Raw genomic sequence first — 23,297 nt, 5'->3', positions numbered from 1 at the left:
AAAAAAAAAAAAAAAAAAAAAAAAGCCAAATTCAGTAAAGTCAGATAACTTATTCTCATATAAAGTTGATCTAAAAAGGATAAAAGAACACTGCACCTGTTTAAATTGCAAAGCACATTTAAGTAAGTCTTATAAATTTTGTACTTGAAAGTTACTGTAGTTTTAATATCACGTAAGGGGTGTTTTAGGTAAGCCAGAATTTAAAGTTTGTAGGTAAAGATCTGGGGCATCCCAGCTCGAGAGATTTTACTGAGGAAGTGCTAGTATTTCTGAAGTTCCCTAATAAACTGGGGGATACTGGTACTGGGAGTGTTTGCCTGCACCCGCGGCCCTGTGGTAGAGAAAGGGCTCAATCTGTTCTGCACATCCCCCTTCACCCCTCCCATAYATATATAGTTCCTGCAAAAAAAACCAAACAACTTTGACTTGAGTCCTCAACACAGGATAAGGAGGATATTGGATAAGAACCCCTTGAGAGAAGCAAGTGGGAGATGCTGGAAACTGGCCTGAAGCAGACTAAGGGCCGCTGGGCAGAGGTGTCTGTTACTCTGCACTCACATTACTCTGGTTGATGGCAGGGAGCAGTCTTAGCAGCATAGCAGAGTTTCAAAGATCGATCTGTGTCCCATGTGATGGTGATTACATAATCGTGCCTTGCAACTGGTCTGTTGCCTACCTATTTCTAATTAAAGTTTCCTGTTGATAAATAAAAGTACCTGGAATATTTAACTTTTTTTTTTTCCTGGCAGCTGTCAATTTGATTGTCAATTTGAATGGGGAAACATTTCTTTCTGGCGGTTTTGATGTCCATGTAGAAAATATTTATTCTCAGTTGCTTCCCATTCAAGTTATTTTGTTTAACTGAATTGAACTTTTACATGAAATATTGTGCTTTTTATTTGCTAGGTTCTCTCCTATGGGTGTAGATCACATGAGTGGGCTTTCTGGTGTAAATGTTCCAGGAAACGCATCTTCTGGCTGGTGTATCTTCATCTACAACCTTGGTCAAGATGCTGATGAGGGAATCCTCTGGCAGATGTTTGGCCCCTTTGGTGCGGTTACCAATGTGAAAGTTATTCGAGATTTCAACACCAACAAGTGCAAAGGTTTTGGTTTTGTGACCATGACAAACTATGAAGAAGCTGCAATGGCCATAGCAAGTCTTAATGGCTACCGCCTGGGGGACAAAATCTTACAGGTTTCCTTCAAAACCAACAAGTCCCACAAATAACTTGCTCGTGCTTTTTGTATGGAATAGATAATGGAGTGACAGAAGTTGAAACATTTTTGTTAGTGTAAAACTCATTTTGCGCCAATTTTCACAAGTGTTTGTCTTAGTCTAAATGAGAAGTGAAAAAGGTTTTATATTCTGGGATGCAACTGACATGTTCAAATGTTTGAAATCCCACAATGTTAGACCAATTTTAAGTTCCTTTAAGTTATTTCATTTAAAACATATTAAAAATCCCCTGAAATCTTGAGTAGATTGCATTAACTAGACCCTCTGGATGGTGGTAAAATTGAAGCATGCTTTCACTTATGAGACTAACATTTGTTCCATTGAATGTTGTCTGCAAAAACTGGAATTTTTTTAAAAACTAYCAGGCTGAATCCATTAGTTCTCTTGTTTTTTTTCTTTTGTTGTTGTTGTTTTTTCCTCCCTATTCCCTTGATCTTCTCCTCTACCCCAGACTCAGTAGTATGGAAGAAAAGTTGAGAAATACTAATGTTTTGGTTGAGAGTAAACTGCTTTATCAATTAATATTCATTGCTACGTATAGCTGAGGATTAGGCTTTATAAAGTGAAGGTCTTGTAAGTAGTAGCATGCCAGCATAACTTTTAACACCATTGATGAGGTAAGTTGCATACTGATCAGTGGCCAAGTTGTCAAATTAAAAGGTTTTAGAAATAATACTTTTAAAGCCCACTTTGTAATAGGAATGGACCAAAGAGTTTCAAAGAAACTCCGGGAAGATTTCAGAGTCAAAATGAAACTCCAAAAAAAGTGTGAATATGTGTTGCTACTTTATCAAACTGAATCTCTTCTGTCCAAATATGTAATGCATGGTGCACTACTTACTGGCACATTATAATGCAGCAAGATACTCACTTTCAAAGATCATTATAGTTCGAATTCCTTTGGTAGTTCTATTTTGTAAAGAAAACAAAAAGTTATAAACATTTGAGCATTGTATTTCTCGCATCCCTTCTAATGAGCGCTAGATTTTTCTATTTTAATAGGATTTTGTTTTGACAACTAGCTTATGAACACTCAGCAGAAAAGTACTTACTTCTTGCAAGTTAGATATTAACAAAAAAAACTTTGATTTGTAGATTTAAAGATTAATCCCCCAAGTTTTCTGCAGACTGCCTTGAAACTTTGAGTTGTTCTGTTTCTGTTAATTTTCTTTTGCTTTTTTGTGTTTTTTGTTTGTTTTTACTTTTGCATTTAAGAACATTAAATTTGATTTTGTTTTGCTCAAATTTTGTTTTGTTTTTTATTTTCTGTTATTTTTTTGCTAAGTATTGCACAAAGTGTCCAGCTTTCAATGAGTGCTGTTTTAAAGAACCGTAGGTCCTCTTTAAGAGTTTTAAGTTACTGCTTTGACAGATGAGTAGAAGAAAAAGGTTTGTGAAACAAGGGGTCTACAACAAATCTGTCGCATAGAAACTGTGCGCCACAGAGCGATTCAACTCTACAAGTGTTCTTAGGTAGGAAGCCTGAAAAGGATTACTTTGAGGTAAAGGCTGTGCAAGGATACCGTGCTTGACTGGAGGCTTCATCTGGGCCACTTTAATGTCTCTAATTTGTGTCCAGTTGCCAGAAGTCACAGCAATTGCAAAAATGGGGTCAGTAATAGTGCAGTGTTTCTTTTTTGAGTGAACCTCTGCCAGTCCCAAAGAGACGGTGAGCAACTGAGTCTCAATTTTCCATTTYCAGAGGCTTTTCTGTAGAGAGAGTTAGAATCCCCTCCATCACTAGGTGACCTTGCATTGCTGTCATTTCRCCTCCTTCTGCAGCAGAGTGGAGGAGAATTCCTCTGTCCCGTCCCATTGCTGCTTCCTTTAACTCAGTGCTTGACGATTCCACTAGAATAAACTTGCAGGAGATTTCCATTTCCAGTAACTGTCTCTCTTGCCTTGTGTCCCAACAGCAGCATTTATCTGCCCATGAAATCAGGAAAAAATCATGCATGTTTTGTTGGTATCTTTGTTGCTAACAATAATTCACCCATCCTGCTAAACCAAAAGGATTGAGGGTGCAAATCRAACTCTAATAAGAAATTCTTTTAGTGCTTTCTTGTATGTATATGTACTTAGCAGGTCGTACCACTTTGAAGCTATACCTTTAACTTGTATACATTCAAAGTTATTTTGGCCCTTTGATCCTCRGGGAGCTTAGAGAAAAGCAGAATGAATTCACTGATTTCACCCTTTTAATTTTGTAATGAAATACATGCCTTTCAATCACTTAGTTCTGTCTTAGTATTTACTTCACCTTCAAGTTTTTTTCTCATACAAAAGGCCTCTTTCAAACCAAATGTCCCTTCTTTTCTCCTTAGACATAATAGGTTTGAGGAGAGAATGTTAGAAAGTCTTGACAGCTTGATTAGGATATGGACCAGATTCTAAAGGACTAGATTTGATGGTCTGTCCTGGAGATGCTCTACAGAGAGCAGCTCTTGCAAAAATGTTTTGGAGCCCATGTGAATATGTTGGCAGTATAGCAGGACAGGAATTTCAGATGAAAATGCATAGCTATGGCCAAGCTATGATTTGAGTATGTCTGTCAAAGAGAATTATGATGTCTCAGAGGACTGCATGTTTGCCTCATGGCCGAGTTTCTGAAGTGGTTAGTGTGAACTTCATGGACCTGCAGTATGAAGGACACCAATTCCTTGTGTGCTGTTTGATCAGGCTGAGGAGTATGGTGATAAAATGAGTTTATCTGTACCTGAAAGGTAGGGAGTTTTTTTGTTTTGTTTTTTCTCATTTTCCTTCTTATGGTCAAAGTCATCTCAACACGAAAGGCCTATTGAGCATCCAAAGGGGAGCATCCGTGATACTCCTGTCCCGCTGCAGCTGGGAGGTCTCTTTTCCTGTACACCAGTTTTTGTGTTCAAAGCTCATTTCTTCCCATGCTGTCTTAGAGCTCGATTTCAGTGTGCGTGCTAATCGCTTCTGCCATAACTTGCCTTTGCTCTCAAYTCTCATATTTGCCACTTGAGACACTGATTTTTCCCTTTGCTGAAAGCAAACTGGGATTGAAAAGTTCTCCGTGGCTCTGTCATCTTTGAGCCTTGGCATTTGCAGCAGTGCAAAGACTTGTATGTCTGAGCCTGAACAGCATTTCAGGAGTTTGGTACAAGCACAGTTATCTTTTTCAAGACCTTTGGAAATTTTACCAGCTATTGAATAACTGGTATTATTTTAATTTTCACTTTGTCACCTTGAATTTTAGAATCCTATTCTTTTACCTTGTCCTGTATAGGACACTTCTATGCAGCTTTAGTTCTACCTTGTATCTCTCATTTTTTCCAGACATGCTGGCTGTGTTGACACTGCAAGAAGGCTCTTAGTGGAGCAAGGCTGTTAAACTCGAGTTTTATGGGACTGCTTCCCAAATGCCCCATGAGCTGTTCTCATGTTTCTTTGCAAGGCGGTGGAGTTTCACTCTAAAATGAGACACTGTGCCATTAAGAGCAGAAGTGGTTGAAGACCCCCCTGCTCCAATCTTCTCTGCAAATGTGCTGGGCTTTAGTTATATTGTACAAAATTAAATAAAAGAAAAAGAAAAATTTATACGGTAAAAAATCGAGTGTTGTCAAAGTGATAATTCCTTGAAGACATTATTTAGAATTGGTCTTTTCCAGTCCCAGCTTTCTCCTATGAATGCAGCTGACCCCTGTTCAGAAAGCTGTCCGCAAACCTCTTCATTTAAGCCTCCTGTTACTCATCTGCACATAGGGAGATTTCACAAAGACTAGAGAAAAAAACTGTACTATTGCTTTATGCTTTATATGAACTGACAGAAGCAAATGCAATCCCCTCGCTTGAGGAGACAGCACCATGGGAAAAGCCAACTCAAAGCAACCTAGTGTTTTTAGTTTGCTCTCCTCTAATTCTCTTTTAGATGGTGCCTCTACACTAAAGCGTTAAGTTTATTTTGTTCTTCAACCTACTTTGCCGTAAAATTTGATTCAGAGTCTGGGCTCTGCCCTTGTGCGTGGAGGGAGAGGACCTGAGCTGCTGCAGTTGTTACGTGTCCTGCTGCGCTTGTGACAATCCCTTCGCTGCTGCTCTAGGTTTGGGACTGTGAAGGATTTGAGCCACCGTTTAGGGTGGAAGGAGAAGGCAGAGAAACCTCTGTGCTAAGCAGTGTCCTCATAGCCATGTACGTCCACATGTTTTTTTCCTTCCCTTTGGTCATATTTTTTCAGTACATCTGTATCATGATAGCATGAAAAATACTGAAAACTCAGAGGTGTCCAAGTCTCTAAAACAATAGAAAGTTCTCACTGCAGCAAATAGCAGTCGGTCAGTTTATGGTCATTTATGTCATTGCAGATGACCAAAGGATTTCAGGATTTCAGTGTCTTTTGCTCCTAAAACCTTGGAGAGACCATCTATATTTCTAGGGGTATTGAACATTGCAGTAATGTTGTTTATACAAAGCACTTAAAAAAAATCTTGAAATATATTGGCATAGCTGCATCTATAGAAAGCACATTCGACAGTTTTAAACGATTTAAAAATTGGAAAGGTTATTCACTCTTAATGTTAAGCTTTGCAAATGAATCATCCTAAGGTCTTTCAACAATTATTGTCACTTTGTGTTGGTTCATGTTCTGGATAAGGACAGTATTTCATATATTTCAAAAGAGTTTTTTTCATTATTCTAAACTGGAATAAGGTTACTTTTTGGATAGTTTATAGTCACAAATGAGCTTAAAAACAAAGCAAAAATCTTTCGAGAATATCCTGAAATATACTTTTYGAACAAAATAAACAAGTCTATAACTAAAGTCAGCTGATTATTGAAATTAGGTCTTCTCATGTTTACCTGCAAAATACTAGCATTTATGGGAACTTTTTTTTTATTTTATTTTAAACATAGAGCTTTTTGTGAACCTGCTGGTGGCAATCTTGTGGTTTAATCTCAAAAGTCAAGTACAGAGCTGTTTGTCCTACTGCTACCTCTATGATAAGGTCTGTCCTTGAAGCACCTTATTGTAACACTTTACTTTTAGGCTCCTAAGAATAGCTTTAGAGCGAAGGGACCAAATTCATGGTTAGTGTAAGCAAGCTCAGCTCCCTTTTAGCACCCTTGTTGGAGCTGCATTTATATAAATGTATATATATATTTTTTTTCCCCCTTGAGAAATGAATTTGTCATGCTAAATATTGTAACTTCTGTATTTGGGAGCAGAAGCATCTTCTGGGCCCTAAACAAGTTCCTCTAATGTAGCTCTGCACCTCTTGTCAATGTTGGATTCTCAACGCCGTAGCACTGATGCATTAATAAATTGATCAAAAGGGTAGGCTGGATTTAATATGCTCATAACACCCTACTGGTTTTCTACTTCATAATAATAAAAGAAGTGTTTTTCATAAAAAAAAAAAAAGGGACACTGTTGCCTCACTCTTGCAAGTAAGAATTGGTACCATGTAATGCACATCTCCATGGCACATCCAGCGCAGAACTGAAAATTGCCGTTAATTTCTAAATGTGTAAACTCTTAGTTTAATCAGGTACAGCTTAATTTTTCTGTATGCGTTTTTTTTTGTAGTAATCCTAAGTAGTAGAGCTAAATAAACCCATAGGCATTGCTTTCTCTTTCTGCATGATTTATAGAGAGAAAAAAAAAAAGTTAAAGCCTTTACAAGCGCTAAAGCAAAATAAAACACCAAGTGAGTGGCTTTGGCTTTAAAACCTGTTATTGTTTTCTTCAGTCCTGCTGCAGTTATTTGTTGTATATCACACTCAGTAAAAGATTTACAAAGTTTTAACTAGAGATATTTTTCTGTTGAGTGGAATTTTCAGCACTATATTCTTTTGTTGATAATGATGGAAATTCAGTAAAAGTAGAATTTGCCACCGTAAACCTTGAAAATTTTGCTACTGTGTTCACATTTTAGAACCTTTATTCTCATAGTAATTACTGTTCGTTACTTTTAAATATTTTAAACAACTTTTCAGTGATACAGCTGAACTTTTTCACTTGGTCATTGAGAAGAAAATGACTTGAGATATTTGAAACATAAGTTGGGATAAACCTTTATTTGACCAGTAGCTTTGAACAATACTGTACTTCTAGTCTTTTTATTGATTTCATTTCCCTTAACTTATGTAATCTTTTGTTTATAAATTAATCTGTTTGTGGGACAGAAGGTTTTATCAATTGTTTTCCATACTGTACAGTATATGGTTAAACATTTTGTATATTTAGTGTGTTTTTAAGTTATTGATTTGTTTTATATCAAATAATTTATTTTTCAGGTACCATTTTCATTTAAACTTTGTTTTTACATGGGTTTATTTTAAATAAAGTATGACACTGCTTTCCAAATGTCTAAAATGAAGTTGAATCCCATTGTGTTATTTTGAGAGTACTTATGTAAATTAGCTTATTTTAGAAATAATGCCAAAAAAATGTACCAAGTCCATATTTTGGTTGTATTGCAATTCAAATGCTTGGAAATTCTCTGCAATGATTTTTAAGCAAATTGAAAAATTGGATTTGATATTGAAGCAGTTCAAAGATTTGATGAATGAAGCAGCAGCTTTGTAGAATCCTGTGGATGAAACTATGAGCATTGTTTTTCTATGTTATGGTCAAAATTAAATGAAACAAAGCTGAGATACTTTATACTAGTTTGAATACTTAAAATATATGGATAGTGCAAAGGATTTTTGTTATTTTTGCTACATGCTCATTTCTGGTTTTGTTAAGTACTTGTATGAAGTATATTCATAGTATTTCTAAGTGATTCATGATGGGAGTTCATGTAGTTCAAAATAGAATTAGGCTTTTAAATATTCATATTTTCTTTTTTTTTACAGGACTTGGATTATTATTGTACAGTTTGGGATTTGACTTTTTCAGAAGAATCTTGACTGTATTCATGAATAGGCTAATCCAGTTTATCCCACTAAAAATTATAATATCTGTAACGTTATTAGACGGAATTAAAATAAGGCACTTTGTTTTTCAGGAAGTTTTTTTTTTTTTTTTAACTCATGTTAGTATTTATTCTGATTTAAGAAAGAAAACAAAACAAGTAAGTGTACACTCCCACTCTTAAAGCTCTTTGGAAACTTTTGAAGAGCATTGTGGAAAACAAGAAACCCTCCACAGATGCAGCAGGGTATTTTGGTGCCTCTATCCCCATTTCAGCTCTGATGATTTAAGACAGACCCCACATTTTGACTCAGAAAAGGTTGTATAAGTGACCTGTTAGAGAATTGCTCGTGAAATTATGTCCTTTTAGCGAGAAGAAAGCCATTGGAATCCTTATAAACTACTGTTGTCTGTTTACAGATTGCATTGAAGTATCACAGCAACACTCCCTTGTTATTTCACCAACACAACATTTTACTGGATTTTGCTGAAATCTGCTCCTCTTGAGTGGTTTTATTCTTTAGTCACAAAAACCATCCTTCCATCTTTGAGCTGTGATAATTCTCACATCTTTTGAGGCTTTAGCTCTGATATTTTGCTGAACTCCTGATGATTTTAGCTGAGAAAAGAAACGGGGGGAGAACGTATAGCGAGTCATGTATGATAGTGTTGGATGCCTGGCAAAGCCAGGTCAGATCAGATACCTTGATAACACGGAAAGCCGCTTTTCCAAATAAGTTATTTTTCATCTTATGAAAATTGCTCAGTACAGCACTGTTCACAGAGCTGGAGCAGAACTGAAGAGCACAAATTGGCATTTTCTGTTACTACCAGTATAAAAGTGTGTCGAGTAAGCAGCAGCCACTCTAACCAGAAGTGTTTAATTAGCAGCATAGAACTTCAGATCCCTCGTGATTTCTTTTCTTGGGCACACCTAGACCATATTCTTCCTCCCATAGGATGCTGCTCCTGTGTTTTATTCCTTGTCCATAGGTTCATTCAGACTTTGTATTTTTCTGCTCTACTGATACGAAAAATCACAGAGATGAGATGACCGGAAAGCTTAATAGCAAAATATGCCCAAGTGAAGCATGCCTTCCCTCTTAGAAAGGTCAGATTTATTCAAAAGAAAAAGAGAAAAAAAGTCTGGACCCATTAATCCCTGAATGGATATTCTGGTTTTGCAGGACTCCACAGAGACTTTGTCCTTAGACTCCTTTACAAAACACTTGCTCTAATGTGGGTTCTGTGGGAGGTTCCTACTATTAATTTTTATATACTTAATTTTCAGAGTATTCTCAAATAAAGAGGTTAAACTATATTGAAATCCAACTCTCAGGTACTTCAGGAAACAAACTAGGAAAAAAATGTGGTTTTGTTTTTATTTTCTCTGCACCTGGGCGTAAAATGTGACATTTCCTTTTTATAAAGAGAAGCACAGCTGCCTTCCCCCGTGTTTTGCTTTGATTCCCGGTCTTTTAATTATATTTATAAAAGCCACACACATCCTTGGAAAAATACTAGTATTTAGAAATATCCTCCTAGGTCATATTAACAGTGCATCCAACTCCTCATTCTTTCCCTAACCATGGCAATAGGAAAAGCTGTTTAAGGAAAACACGTGAGCCTGGGCACCGTCTCATCYTCATTCCCCTCGTGCCCAGCGTGCACAGCCATTGGATGTCCCATGGGACTTGCCTATCCCCATATCATTCCTCCTCCTTTTGCTTTTTAAATTATTTTTATCTGGTTTTTGAGGCTGCCTTTTGTGGCTTTAACTTGCCTTCTGCTTTCATCACTTGCGGCTAGCAGGAGGCTGAAAGGAAAAGCAGAGGTTACATTTCACACATAACATCACAAATAAGTGGATGAAACAGTTTGCTTCTTCCTTTGCTCAACATACTTTTCTTATGTATTTATGTATAAAAGCAATGATTTTTGCACAATGGGAATCAATCTAGAGTGTCAAAATATAGTTCTCCTAGCATCCCATTAGTAAATAATTTTCTTTGTAATAAAACTGATTTAAATGACACATTTAAAGTACAGGGGGTATTGTTTGTTTGTTTGAATAGCACATATGGTATATAATGCTGCGAATGTGAAACTTCTCGGAGTTGTGTTTTTCCTCTGCAGAGGCATAGCTGGATTGCTGATTAAAGAGCAACTCAACTTAAGCTAGGACTTAAAGACTTCACTTACTGGGTTTAATAAAAATGGGTCTGAGGCTTACTCAGTTCTTTGACTAGCAGTAGACTTTAAAAATATATTTTAACTGATACTCTGTTTGAATGTGTTGGAACAGATTCTGTCCCAAGTCCAGCCTGTGCATGCTGCAAAGAAAGATCATAAAGGAGAGCAAAGCAGAAATTATTTGGCATAGGAGCAGTCTTGACTCTGTATAAACAGTGCTGAGCTGCTTCATTTTCCTAGACTTCTGTAGGCTCCAGCTCAGGTCTGCGGAAGGAGTGGGCACTCAACCCTTGCAGGATTTCAAGGCTGTCTTATAGCCTACATGGTAAGTAAGCCTGTATAAGGCTGTGTGCTTTTCTAGAGTCACACTGCAAATGATTTTGGTCTCTGGCATGCCAGACTTCCAAAATTTGGCTTTTTTTTTTTTTTTTTTTTTTTTTTTTTTTTTAGACTCTATAGCCAACTTCACCCGGTTGTGCCAGGCAGTTCATTCTTTGCATCTTTCAAGAGACACACTGTACACATACACCTGTATATATGTATTTGTTTAGTTTATGTATACATTTGTATATGCAAATATTAAGATGTATATAGACTATTTATATCACTAAATTATTTGTACTGAGTAACATGTGTATTATATGTGCATTATATATGCACATATATTATTCACATACAAATGCAGTACAGAAGTATTTTGTCCAAAGGTGTTTGTCTTTAAACATGCAAAATTTCATAATGGTCATAATTTTTTGGCTGTAATACAGTAACACAATGTGCAAGCTATAGAACATTTTTTTAAAATCTACAGTTGGATAAAAATCTGGCTCTCAGATTTCCTCCAAACTTTTCTTGAAGTAGTTACTGAAAACTGTGCTTTCTACACATTTCCATGGCTTGGTATTTCAGCACCAGTCCTGTAATGCACAATRTTGCTGCTTTCCAGGGAGCATCTCCTATCTGCTTCTCCCTACTGGGCAAAATGGTGCCATTTCTTTGGGAATCACCAATTTAAAAAGCTACTTCCATTTCTTTTTTTTTTTGAGTCATTTTTTTTAACCCTTTCTAGTTTTACTCTACTTCATAGGCCTTAACGTTTCAATCCTTTCTTACTACAGGAATGGAGGAAAACAACTCAGCTTCAAAACGGACTGTGGCTAATGAAATGGCAGTGATTGACCTCGTATGCCAAGGCACACAACCTGATTGCCCGGGCATGCCATCCAGTCCTCACTCTCCTCACCTCATCATTGGATCCCAGAGCAGAATTCCTGGCTGCTTGTGCTAGATAAAATGTGTTGAGGCTTTGCCCGTGTGTCTTAAGTGCTTCTTTTCTGACCGAGCCCAGACGAAGGTTTATAGTGAGGTGCTGCTGTACTGTCTACTTGATGTCTTTGTGTCTCCTGTCACTTGGGTGCCTTCCAATTTGGGTGTTTTGCTACTTGAGCACTTCTCTGTGGATGCTTCCAGACAAGGCAGCCCTGTCTTGCTAGAATGCTGCTTTGAAGCTGCCTGCTTTCCTCCCACCCTCAGCTGGGCACGTTTGGGCTGCCAGTGGCCTTGAGGAAGGAATGTTTGACCTGAATTCAGCCTCTCTGTGTCACAAATACTGACCACAGCAGGATTAACAGCTCTGTTCTCCKCTGCCACGGTATCACATTGCCTGGTTCCTGTGCTATGTGCATTCTCCTTTGGGGTGAGGCAATAATACAAGCTAGGGCCCTCTGATTCCTTTAAGGCTATATCCAAAAAGGGGAAAAGGCAGACATTTTCTTTTGATTTGTTGAATTAAGGTAGTCTGGTGTAATCTGTGGAACACAGCTGCAGAAAATAAGTGAGTGATGCTGGGSCAACCAGTGGAACTTGTGTCTGTGTAGGGGTGTTAGCGGCCRTGCCCCGTGTCTGTTACTCGGGGTACAATCTTGATCAAGTGGGAAATCTAACCCATTTTATCACTTACCACTTTGCTCACTGAGGAAGGTGAGTGTCATCCTAGGTGATGGTGTCACTTCTAGCTCCTCAATCTTCAGCTTCTTGTACCAACCCTCAACTGTCATAGTCTTTGTGTATAGGTGTATACACAGAGTTGTACCTTGGTGTAGATATAACTGTTGGGATAGGGGCATAAAGAACAGACTAATGAACTAATCCATTTTTTCTTTAAGCCCTATGACAACAGGGTCTTTTAACCTAGTCCTGTTCTTGGATCTATTTGCCATTTAGTTCTAGAGATACTTATTTCAGAGCTATTAAAGKGGGAGTTCAAAGATGGGATCAAACAGCTGAGCATGGAACTGCTTAGAGTGGCATTGCCCTCCAAACAGACATATTTTGAGTACTTAATGTCAGCTGAATGCCTTGATTAAACCAAAGCAACTATTAAGAGAAAGCATTTCTGCAAGGTGCTTGATATGGTTATCGCATAAAGCATTAAACAAATCTGAGTAATTATTATAAGTACACAAAATTTAGGGTGGGACTGGCTTTAAAAGAAGGAGCAGAGAAAGTTGAATGGGAGGTAGGCAGCTGGGAGGATGCTATTCCTTAGCTTTCTGGGAGGCATTTTTAACATTTGTTTATGTTGAAATACCACTTACTATGAAATTTTGTGATGTCAGCTGAGAAGATGACATTTTAGGGGAAAAAAACTCAATTGGTTTGGTCAAGAGTAGTTCTTTTAGGAGGAAGCTAGTGGTGTTAGTGGGAATTTAAGCTACTTGCAGATGTTTTACTGTGGCATAATGGGGCAAAGTAGATGAGATCCCTTCTGTAAAAGGCCATTGTGGAGAAGCTTGTGTTTGGAAACATATATTTTAAGGCTATATTTGGAGCAAGAGTTTAAACATAGGGACAGATCCTTAGCTGGGAAAGTCGTCGCAGTTGCAGTACATCTAGAGAATCAATGACTGTCATTAAGAGAAACATTTCAATCAACTGTCCTTCTATTTTTGTGCATTGGCTAGAAAATACAGTTGTGTCCAAAGTTAATGTTAAACAATAGACCAAAAATATACTTGGGATTTTAGTTTTTAGGTGACATCCCACTAGAAAAAAGCAATGGCTTAAAAAAAGCTCTGTATTAAAGAAAATAAAGTATCCCAGAACGCAGTCCAGACAGCAGAGACAGGTTGCTGCCGTAAGGTGTCCGTTTTTTGACTCCTCTACCACTACTTCATCTTGTCCAGTTCACGTTTTCTGTTAGCTGCAGATTTTTCTGACCTTAGAGCTATGCTTGAAAAATTAGGGGCATAAAACCTTCAAAACCCAGCTGCTTCAGGCAGGGCAACAAGTTCCAGATGTATCCTCAGTTTACAACAGCAGTTGGCTGCATTTTCTCCCTTGCTATCGGTGTGATCTTTGTAGCATGCGAGTCCTTTTCTTTCTTCCTTTCTTCCTTTCTTTTCTTGTTGTTTGTTTTTTGTGTGTGCGCACACACTAAGTAAGGCTTTCCTCTTACAGAGCATCCATATATGACATTCAKAATGTCAGTATTTTAGCACCAAAATCCCTTTCCCAGGAGTGAGGTGGCTGCGACCTACACCTGACAGATGTTATAGTGAATTCCTGTCTGCTCGGCCAAGGTTTCTTCAATCATTTCAATCACGTTATCTTTGGGCTGCAGAAGCGAGATCTCCACAGACGGAAACTTGTCTGTGCTGCTGGCTGGATCTTGCTGTAACGAGAAAAAAAAAGCAATTTTAATTTCTTCAGTGAGCCTATGCGTTGTTTCTGTTTATAATCTTAGTATCTTCTGTGTTTCACTCTCCCAGACAAGCTGTACGTACTTTTGGGGGCTTGGGGGCAAAGTCTTTCTCACAGACATGTGCTATGATACCAGCGGCCAGTGCATCGCCAAGGACGTTGGTCATGGTTCGAAATCGGTCCCTAGAAGAAAGAGCGATGAGATGGAGGCAGCCGTGATCTGTGATGGCTTTGGAACCTCTGAGCGTTTGTCCCCAGTGTCCCTGTCACTCTTTTAGCTAACAGCAAGCTAAGTACAGCCCTGTGCCAATGCAGACAGATGGTGGAGTTTCTGAACCCAGTATTAAGGCAGTTCACACTCATCTTTGTGCTGCCTTTTGGGGAAGCCTTGCTCCTTTAGAACTGCTTTGGGAAATCAATAAACATAAGCATTAATAGCAGTCACTTAGCCCGCATCGTTAGCAGTGTGTATGGCTACTTACAGAGCCCAGTCTACGGCGATGATGAGCGTAATGTCATCGGTTGGCAGCCCAACAGAGGTGAGCACGATGACCATGGTGACGAGCCCCGACTGGGGGATCCCRGCGGCACCAATGCTGGCTGCGGTTGCTGTTATGCTGCAGGGATAAGAATTATTGTCAYCACATTGTCACCAGCTTGTTCAAGGGCGTGGTTTGCATGGCATAGTGAAGGCCTGGGAATAAGAGTTCATTAGGTTGATCTAATATCCARTAATTGGGTGAGCTGGGATGTTTTGCTGAGCTGGAAGGGTTTCTCCTCTCGTGAACGCTCATGCAAGCGCTGTTTGGGAGCAGAGCAGGAATGTATGGTATTAAAAAGCTCATATTACGCTGCCGCTTTCCCTACTCTTCAGCTTTCCAACAAGGATAACTTGGAATGTGCTGTCAAAAGATCTCTGCTAAGTAGGAAATTCGTGAGATGTTGTAGAAATGTCTGTCAGTGTGATTAGGGAAAAGCAGCACAGATGCAGGAAAAAAAAAAAAAAAAAGAAATTACCTGATAGTTATAATTTGTCCCAAATCCAAATCATATTCATTAACCTGAGCAATAAAAATAGCAGCGACCGCTTCGTAGAGCGCAGTGCCGTCCATATTTATGGTCGCGCCAACGGGAAGGACGAACCGTGCCACTCGTCTGTCTATCCCGTTGTTCTCCAGAAGACACTTCAGAGTGATGGGCAAGGTTGCTGAGCTGCGGGGCAAGAGACGGTGAGTCTTTCCCTTGTGTGTTTTGTGCGGAGCAGCTCTAACAGCTGGTTAGTAGACATCAACCTAACTACAGAAATAGAGGTTCCCTTGGGATTGAGTGCAGCAACGATGTTAAAGCAAGTTGCTCTGGCAAAGAAAGGAGGTATCTTCACCTGGTGCTACAGGGGAACACTTGTAATTTAGTCAAGCGATGCCTCGTTGGGAACTYGGTGTAACAAATCTGCTCATTTCCATCATATTTACAAGATAACCACCCAAAATGCCACATTGGCATTCAAGGAGATGGCTAGACAGAAACTTTGCGTGCTGGTTACAGCTGCTGGTTGCACATCCCTGTTCCCCAAGCTAATCCAGCAACCCCCTGACTGTTGGCACAGGCAGAATTTGCCAGTGTTGACGATGCTGGTGTTCCACCCAGATTCCTTCATCTCTGCTTTGTCTCCTGCATGCTACAAGCAGGTCGTAGTAGCTGCCTCGGCCCTGGTTCCCCACTGACCTTCTTCCTTGTTTCTTTCCAGCAAGAAGATGCATGAGAGGTAACAGGAGTCAGGAGTAGAAAACGGACGGGCCAAGACAAGAGGGAAGAAAAGAGCTCGGAAAAAATGGGATTACGTGCAACCATCTTCCCATTTCACTGCACACGTGTAACAGAGCAGCAGCTCGTGGTCCCCGCRTGGGGCCTGTCCACAGAGCCCAGGACTGCGACGAGGTGCCTGGTTTTCCCACTGGGCTCTACATGARCAGCTCTCCAGCTCACCCAGCTGGCTCCAAAGCCACAGCTGTCCTAGGGACAGCGCGTTGGAGCAGGGAAACCTGCTGTCCCAGCAGTGGCCCTGCGGAAAACTGCACTGGCCACTGGGCTTGGCCAGGAGACTCCGGAGCTCTGTGCTTTGGAGAGCAGCCGTTTGAAAAAGGTGGTTCCTAGAGAAAAAGCAGCAAGCAGAGCCTGTCCTTTGGTAAGAGAAGTTCTCCAAGGCCAGCAGGGAGCTGATGTGGTTAGATGGCARACAAGAAGATGAATCTGGTTTGTGAAGGGCAGAGGGAGGACAGAAGATTGCACTCTTTGGGTGCAATCTGAAAAGCAGCAGAGTCTTCCGTTTTCAGACAAATCTGACCTGAAAACTGCGAAAGTGCTGGGTTACTTGGGTGTCTCTGCAAGGCCCTTGTGCTTCAGAGTAAGGAGACAAAGACCCAAGTCTGGGACAAGATTGCCCAGTAATCTTTTATCGTTATATGTTTATAATGGTTACGGTTAGAAAAAAGATAAAACTTTGTGTTGGGAGAGCTTGGAATGCACTAAGCTAAACTGGATYAATTCTCAGGTGATAAATAGAGGCCACCTTATATTCATACCTGGAAGACGTAGCTAAGGCAATCAGCAAGGCTTGCAATATCCCCCGAATGAAAGCAAAGGGGTTTTTCTTAGTAATGAGTGTGAAGAGCAAAGGTAAGAGGACAAGTCCGTGGACGGCCAGCCCGGACACCACGGTAATGGCATACAGGCCCAGCTTCTTTCCTGTAACAGAGGGATCTTCCATATCCAGTATCTTCCCAGCTATGAGAAACACGATGCCAAAAGGGAAGTACCTGCAAGGAAAAGAAGAAGTCATTTGTGAGGATGCTAACGTCATTGAATCACTTGGTGCAGTGTAATCATTCAAAAATAAATCCAAAATAGATATTCTTCAAGATGCGTGCCCTAAAAGTTTCTAGTCAAAATACACTCTTTTAAAAGAATACACAAATTGCAAAATCAAGTCCTCGAAGGTTAGGAATTCTGGAATGAGTTTCGATTTGCCAGCACTTCTCTTTAATGGCGGTGGTGTTCATTAGCAGGTAGGAGGTGGCTTGGGTGCACGGCCAGGAGCAGCTTTACCAGACGGCCATGGAGACRATCTTCATGACGGCCTCGTTGAGGCACTGGCACACGTTCACCAGCGGAGCTCCTCGCTCGCCCATTTTTCCCAAGAGAAGCCCTGCAACCAAACACACGGATTCACGTTAGTAAACAGTAGGAAATCACAGGGCTCAGCCTTGCAAACTTGCAGGAGGTCCATCTTTACATCGACAAGTTCAAGAAAAATTTTGTAAGGCGTTTGTGGAAATACCTTACGAATCGCAGGAATTAGAGCAGCGTTGCGGCAGCAGGCAGCCCCACTGGTACAATGCTGTACAAAGGAGAAGAATGGGCCCTAGTCTGGGCTAAAGATCTTGGTGCGTAAAAGCCGGTGTCAGGACAACACTCAAGGCACGTGAGTTGTGTTAACCCCAGTGAAGACAACCCGCAAACAATAAGAACAAAAAGAAGAGGAATGCGGTAAAATCTGGGAGAGCTCCAACTCCACCGGCCGGCTCTGCTCCACGTCTGGCCCTTTCTCCAAACCCCTTGGGCAGATAACCARTAAACTCCTCGCTGCTCCTAAGTATGGACACAGTGACTTGTAGGAGAGGCCGAGGTGTCTTTTGCTAATGCCAGACTAACCTGCCCCTGCCACACGTGGATGCTCCTTTCCGAACACGTCTATTGCTCCAGCAGTGCCCGATCCCAGCAGCCCAGAAGCTCCCTAATCCTTTGGGRGCAAAAGCAGCAGAGAGTTCCCGTGGCGGCCGGGGCTGCTGCAGGTGATTTTCTGCTAAGTTAGGAAGCCCTGAGCTCAACACCCACACCGTCACGATGATAATCGCGGAAGAGCAAAGCGGCTTCTCCTTGGGCCGGAGCAGGACACGTGCTCTGCGCTCGGGAGGCTCAGGCCCTGCGGAGAGATGGCGACAGCAGCGGATGCTCATGGGGACAAGGGGTCACCCGGGCAACTCGTTGCATCTTCCAGCATCTTCCAGCAGGGCTGCCTCTGCCCTTGGCTTCGCTTCATCTTCCTCATCGCAGCTGCTAACCGCGGGCGATCTCCTCTGTGCCCCATGGCCACCCCACACGTCCCAGAGGTTTTCTMCGTTGCTCTTCGAGCTGCACTACCTCTCTCTGCTAAATCCTCTAATTAGCTTTTTGGCTCCTCGCACACTAAATTCAAGATCCTTGCCCTCACCTCTTAAGCTTCACGTAATCTTGCCCCCGCTGTAATCTGATTTCCTCCTACTCTTTCTCTCCTGGCTCCTCTGTTCCTCTCAGGCTCACTCGGCTCTGCCCCTAGTGATTGTAGCCCGTGCTTTGAGTCACCTCCAAATTCCTGCTTCCAGTAATTCTGCCTTTCAGCCCTGTACCTTTCACTTGATCTCTCCGCTCTTAAATTGCTGCCCAGCACCTTGTGCAAACTGCTTTTTTTCTGCATTAAGATCTGATATAAATGTCTGTGTTTATAATATTTTTAAGCTCTCAGGAAACAGACTCAGGCTATGAAGGCTCATAGGGAACATCTGGAGAGGAAACCACCTTCTCCATCCACAGCCACCACCATTAAATATCCCTGCAAGTCTGGTCATGGAGTAGCATGAAGTGTCTCCACTTAGAAGGTACCTATCGTTGCTGAGAAGATGACGATCCCCAAGACATTCATTTCATTGCTGGTCCCAGGCAAGGTTCTGTAGGTCATTTCGGGAGACGGYGTAATCTCCAGGAACACCGGCCGATGGATTTCTGGGTTTGCGTCGTCAGGTGCAAAGTAAATAAAATTGATGGATTTCCTGGGGATCTTTGGAAGCCCTGGAGCCTTCACCACCGGCACAAGGACAGTTCGGTACTGGAACAAAAAGAAACACGTGAAGTCAATGTCCTGCTGGCAACAGACTCCATCTTGCTTTAAATTCAGTGGGAACACCGCCACGAGCCACCCAATGGTCCTGGAGGTCCAACGCTCGCTTTTCAGTGATAACCAGTGACTTTTCCGGATGGAGGGCAGGCAGGGGTGGCCTGTGCCTCAATGACCCCCAGGGATGCCATCATGGCCAACAACCCCCATGTGCCCATCCATTGGGGCTCCCCAGCCCTGGGAGCAGCTGGGACAGTCATCAAGGCTGGAAGAGGGWCAGGGGAAGGAAAGGGACTCGTGGCCAGGCTCTGGGTCAGCAGCCTGGTCCGGAGCCAAGACCCAWCCCAGCATCTCCAGAGCTATGAGGTGATGGAGGCCCTGGAGCCCCTGACTCACCTGCTGGAATGAAGCTTCGATGAGATTGGAAGGAAACATGTTCCTGTAAGAGAGTAATTGTGGAGAGGTTAAAACAGAGGTTATCCCTGGGAAGCTCCTGGGATGAATGAGGGGCCAAGAGGACCGTAAGGCCACTCTGCAAGCGACGAGCAGGACAAGGGATCACATATGTGCATTGAATTCACCAAAAGGCAGAGGCTGGAAAGGATGCCTGGTATCTCCAACCAGCTGCAGAGCTAGTGCAGGTTGCTCAAAGCCTTGTCTGGAGTCCAAACATCTCCAGAAACGGAGATTCTCCCTACCCCAGGGCGGCCCCACGGTTACCAGCTAACACCAGTTCACTTCTAGAGCTTTATTCCAGGCCAACCCACTCATTTGCACCTTGCAAAGCTCAAGGAACCCCAGGGCTGCAGAGAAGAAGCTCCATGCTCAGTGTAGCCAACAGTTCTCACGTTTCCCTTGAGATATCAATAGCCCCAGTGAACTTGCTGCCTTGCGAGCAGATCTTGGCTGTGAGACACGATCAACCTATAAAAYCCAGGTTCCTCCCTGACAACGTACCTGATTAGATCCAGGAGAGCATCRGCAGAGCTAAGCACCACTTTCCCCACGGAATACTCCTCCTTCTGGGCCGCCGCACCAGGGTGGATGCTGACCACGAGGATGATCCCAATGGTCACAGCCAAGAAGGTTGTCCAGAGATAGTAGGTAATTGTGATCACTCCCATCTTCCCACAGGCCTTGGAGTCCATGGTGGCCAGCCCGGACATGAGGCTGGAAAGGAAAACTCATGGTTGGCATCTGCTCCCGAGATGCACCTGATGGACCAGATCATAGAATCATAGAAGGGTTGAGGTTGGAAGGGACCTGCAGAGGCCATCTAGTCCAACCCCCTGCACACGCAGGGTCACCTAGAGCACAGTCTCCAACACGCACCCAGTTTCCATAGCTCCTTTTGCTGGTGCTTCCAGGTATCCCGAAGCTCTGGTGCGTTTGTGTGCCTTGGTAGCAGCTCTCTGTAGGACCCGGCTGGCTGCCCCCGCACTTCTGGACGGGCAGGGATGTTATGGGACCTCTGTGTGTCCCTTCACATAAGGCCTGGTCATTTTTACTGTTTTGCAGGGGATAACGAGTAAATATTCTTATCATATTCTGCTGGTGAATAACTAATGCTCTTCTTGTGCTGTGTGACGTTGTCTGTTTAAACTTCTCATGCACTAAAGCTGCAGCCGTGTGTCTCTATTGACCCAACTTCCCCATGATAAGAGCGAGCGGCTGGTTCGGACTTCACGTACGCATAAGCTCCCCTAAGAACTAGCCCATAAGCTACTTTTGAACAAAACTGGGCTAAAAATAGAGAGGGAATTACAGGCCACCAGTCTGTAGTCACAGCAGCATGGCTGTGTGCTGGTGGTGCTCACAGCGAACGGGAGCATTGGCTGGCTGCGGTGTGGAGCCACAGTGGTGGTGGGACCATGGTGGTGGGACGACTATGGTGCTCGTGGGACCATGGTGGTGGGACCGCTACCGTGGTAATGGGCCGACCATGGTGGTGATGGGATCATGGTGGTGGTGGTTGGGACCAACCCAACCGGTGGTGGGACCGTGGTGGTCCCGAGCAGCCTCGGTGGTGGCARCAGCCACAGACCCCTGCTGCAGCCGCCTGTTTGAGTGGGACAAAGTGGTGGAYGTCGCTACACTAACTTCTTCAGCCTTTCAGCAGTCTTTTTCAGCAGGGATGATGTCACTGCTCGTCAATCTGGATTTCCCCTCGTAGGGACGTGTCCCCCTGCTTCTCCCAGGATGCACCACCATAAATCCGTCCTGGATTYTATCCATCCTGGGGCACCTTTGTGCCTAGTATCAGTGCACAGCCATAAACGTCCTGCAGGAGGCCATGGTGGTGTGGAGGAAGGAATGTGCCCTCCTGGGCTGCTCCGAGCACCATGTAGCTCCACCAGATACAACCCCAGAGCGGTGGCCGAGACYAAGACGGGCCCTTGCAGAGACCTTGGAGAAGGAGAGTCTGGAGAAGGGAAGCAGGATTCCCCCAACACGACGGCAAACRGGCCCTTGGGAAGCAGAGGAGCACACCTTACCTTGAGGTGATGAGGGGCAGGATCAGCATCTTCAGCATCCTCATGAGGAGCTCTCCCGGGAAGGAAAAATACTGCCTTTCCTGTGCACAAAACAGCAGTTGCATCAAGGCAGCGKYTGCGAATGACACTGACTTGGGGTTSAGGGTTCAAAGGTGACAAATCAGCCTTTCTCGGAACACCCTCTGGTCCTCACGATGTCAACCTGAGGCTTGGCCAGGGCCTGGGGAATGTCCCAGCCTGGGCTGTCCCATCCCGGTGCAACCAGAGGAGATGCTGACAGAGGGGTTTGGACAGGGATTGGGAAGCAGGCGAGGGCGAGAGCTCAGTGCGTGCAAGGAACGGGCTGCAGGGCCTGCCACAAGGTGGGTACGAGGACGGGCACACGGGGCAGGTGATGGCAGGAGCCCCAGGTTGCTCCCGGCTCGGTCGCTTGCTCCAGGAGCAGCGCAGGCGGCCRCCGCGGCTCACGTGGGCACCAGCCGCCAGGGAGGTTACGTCCTTTGCTTAGGTAACAGAATCACCTCTGCTCCGCGCGCTGAGGCCCCAAACTCATAATTGAAGTGACAAGACCTTCCTAAATCCTCCTGATTAGAAGGAGATGTCCCGGCGCCCGCCGAGCTCGCGCTGCAGCGGGGAGCGCAGGGAGGAGCTCGGGGCCGYTAAAGCCACCTGCATTCAGTGCGGTGACACGGAGCAGGGCAGTGCTCCTGGGACGTGTTTTGTGCCGGCCGTTTCCTTGTCTCCAATGAACTGGTCTCCAAGAGCCTGGGAAACCTGCAATCTGTCACTCTCTTGGGACCCTATTTATTTTATTTTGTGCTGCTTTTCCAGGGGCTTTCGTTGGGCGCGTTGCTTTATCCCATGCCCCCTGCATCATCCCTGGGGACGCTGCTTTGCCCAGGGGTTGGATTTTGCTCCTGACCCCCCTTTCCCATCACTGTCCCTCCCTGGAGGCTCCTTCAGCCCCGGGATCCAGCGGGCACCACTCCTTCACCCACGGCTCAGCAGCGGGATGTGCTCTGGATTCCTCAGGCCAAACACAGAGCTGTGCCCACCCGCATGGGGACTGGGGTCCCCCCGCTCCGCACTGCGACGCTCGCTCCTGTCCCCAGCGCCATCTCCCTTACCAGCTCCGTCAGCTCCAGAGTGCGCAGCAGGAATCCCAGGAGGCACCCGGTGACGACCGAGAGCATGGAGAGCGTCAAGAGGCCATTTTTGCGCCAGAAGGCCCGTACGCGGGCGCAGGCGGCGAGGAAGTGCGTGGACAGCGAGTTGAGCAGGGCTTTCTTGAAGCGCTCCCACATGATCCTCAGCCGTGCAGAAGGGGCCCCTCGGTGCCGCTGACAGCGCCGGTGCCACCGGGCTGGCTCATYGCTCCGGCACCGGCTCCGCCAACGCTGCCCTGTGCTCGGGGAGGCGCCGGAGCTGGAGCCGAGCACCTGGCGCCTAATCCCCGCACTGCTATTTGGGGACCCTAATGGGCAGTGACGTCCTGGACTGCTTAATCTGGGCTTGGCTTTCTAGTGAGCTGCATGAAAGGCRGCACTGGAGGCTCCGGGTTAACCCTCGCCAGCTGCGCCGCATCCCCAGCACCGCAGGCAGGAATCAGAGCCAGGGATCCCGTCGCTTTGGGATTCCTGGTCTGAGAGGTTCTGGATCCTCTCTGTGGCCACCGGAGAATTTATGTTCCCACCCCTGTAACCTCCCGGTCAGCACAAGGGCTGAGCTTGGCCCTTCTAAGGAGACTTTGCAAAAGGAAAACTGCTTTTTGAAAGTGTCTTTCCTTCTAACTGCTTTCTTTTATTTATATCTCCGTGGTAATCACATCTCTAGTGCTGGCACTGAAACCTCAC

The 23,297-nt window shown here is 43.8% G+C and overlaps 2 protein-coding genes and 1 long non-coding RNA gene across 7 annotated transcripts in view; 2 read left to right on the top strand and 1 right to left on the bottom strand.

The window, feature by feature from the left end:
* Positions 1 to 2,400, top strand: part of ELAVL1 (ELAV like RNA binding protein 1) — a 19,336-nt gene extending 16,936 nt beyond the window's left edge. For all 5 annotated transcript variants that reach the window (XM_026035237.1, XM_026035241.1, XM_026035238.1 and 2 more), the window contains exon 6: positions 907 to 2,400. In XM_026035237.1, coding sequence (XP_025891022.1) covers positions 907 to 1,231 — 325 coding nt within the window. In that variant the 3' untranslated portion in view covers positions 1,232 to 2,400. The remainder of the gene's footprint in view (positions 1 to 906) is intronic.
* Positions 2,401 to 10,301: 7,901 nt separating this feature from the next.
* LOC112943942 lies at positions 10,302 to 11,887 on the top strand. The gene is made up of 2 exons (XR_003248684.1): positions 10,302 to 10,642; positions 11,436 to 11,887. It is a non-coding gene; the product is annotated as an uncharacterized LOC112943942 (long non-coding RNA).
* Positions 11,888 to 13,718: 1,831 nt separating this feature from the next.
* On the bottom strand, positions 13,719 to 22,748 carry LOC112943877 (excitatory amino acid transporter 5-like). Its single transcript, XM_026035170.1, has 11 exons — positions 22,572 to 22,748; positions 21,445 to 21,524; positions 19,907 to 20,119; positions 19,346 to 19,388; positions 18,718 to 18,940; positions 17,125 to 17,224; positions 16,602 to 16,835; positions 15,037 to 15,231; positions 14,502 to 14,636; positions 14,103 to 14,202; positions 13,719 to 13,990 (listed from the first exon to the last, which is right to left on the bottom strand). Exons 1-11 carry the CDS (start codon positions 22,746 to 22,748, stop codon positions 13,853 to 13,855), a joined length of 1,638 nt encoding a protein of 545 aa, XP_025890955.1. The 3' UTR covers positions 13,719 to 13,852.
* Positions 22,749 to 23,297: the final 549 nt, after the last annotated feature.

Source organism: Nothoprocta perdicaria, unplaced genomic scaffold, assembly GCF_003342845.1.
Source record: "Nothoprocta perdicaria isolate Ctin4 unplaced genomic scaffold, notPer1 scaffold_157, whole genome shotgun sequence".
Taxonomy (NCBI): Eukaryota; Metazoa; Chordata; class Aves; order Tinamiformes; family Tinamidae; genus Nothoprocta; species Nothoprocta perdicaria.
This window is presented reverse-complemented; position numbering and strand designations above follow the sequence as displayed.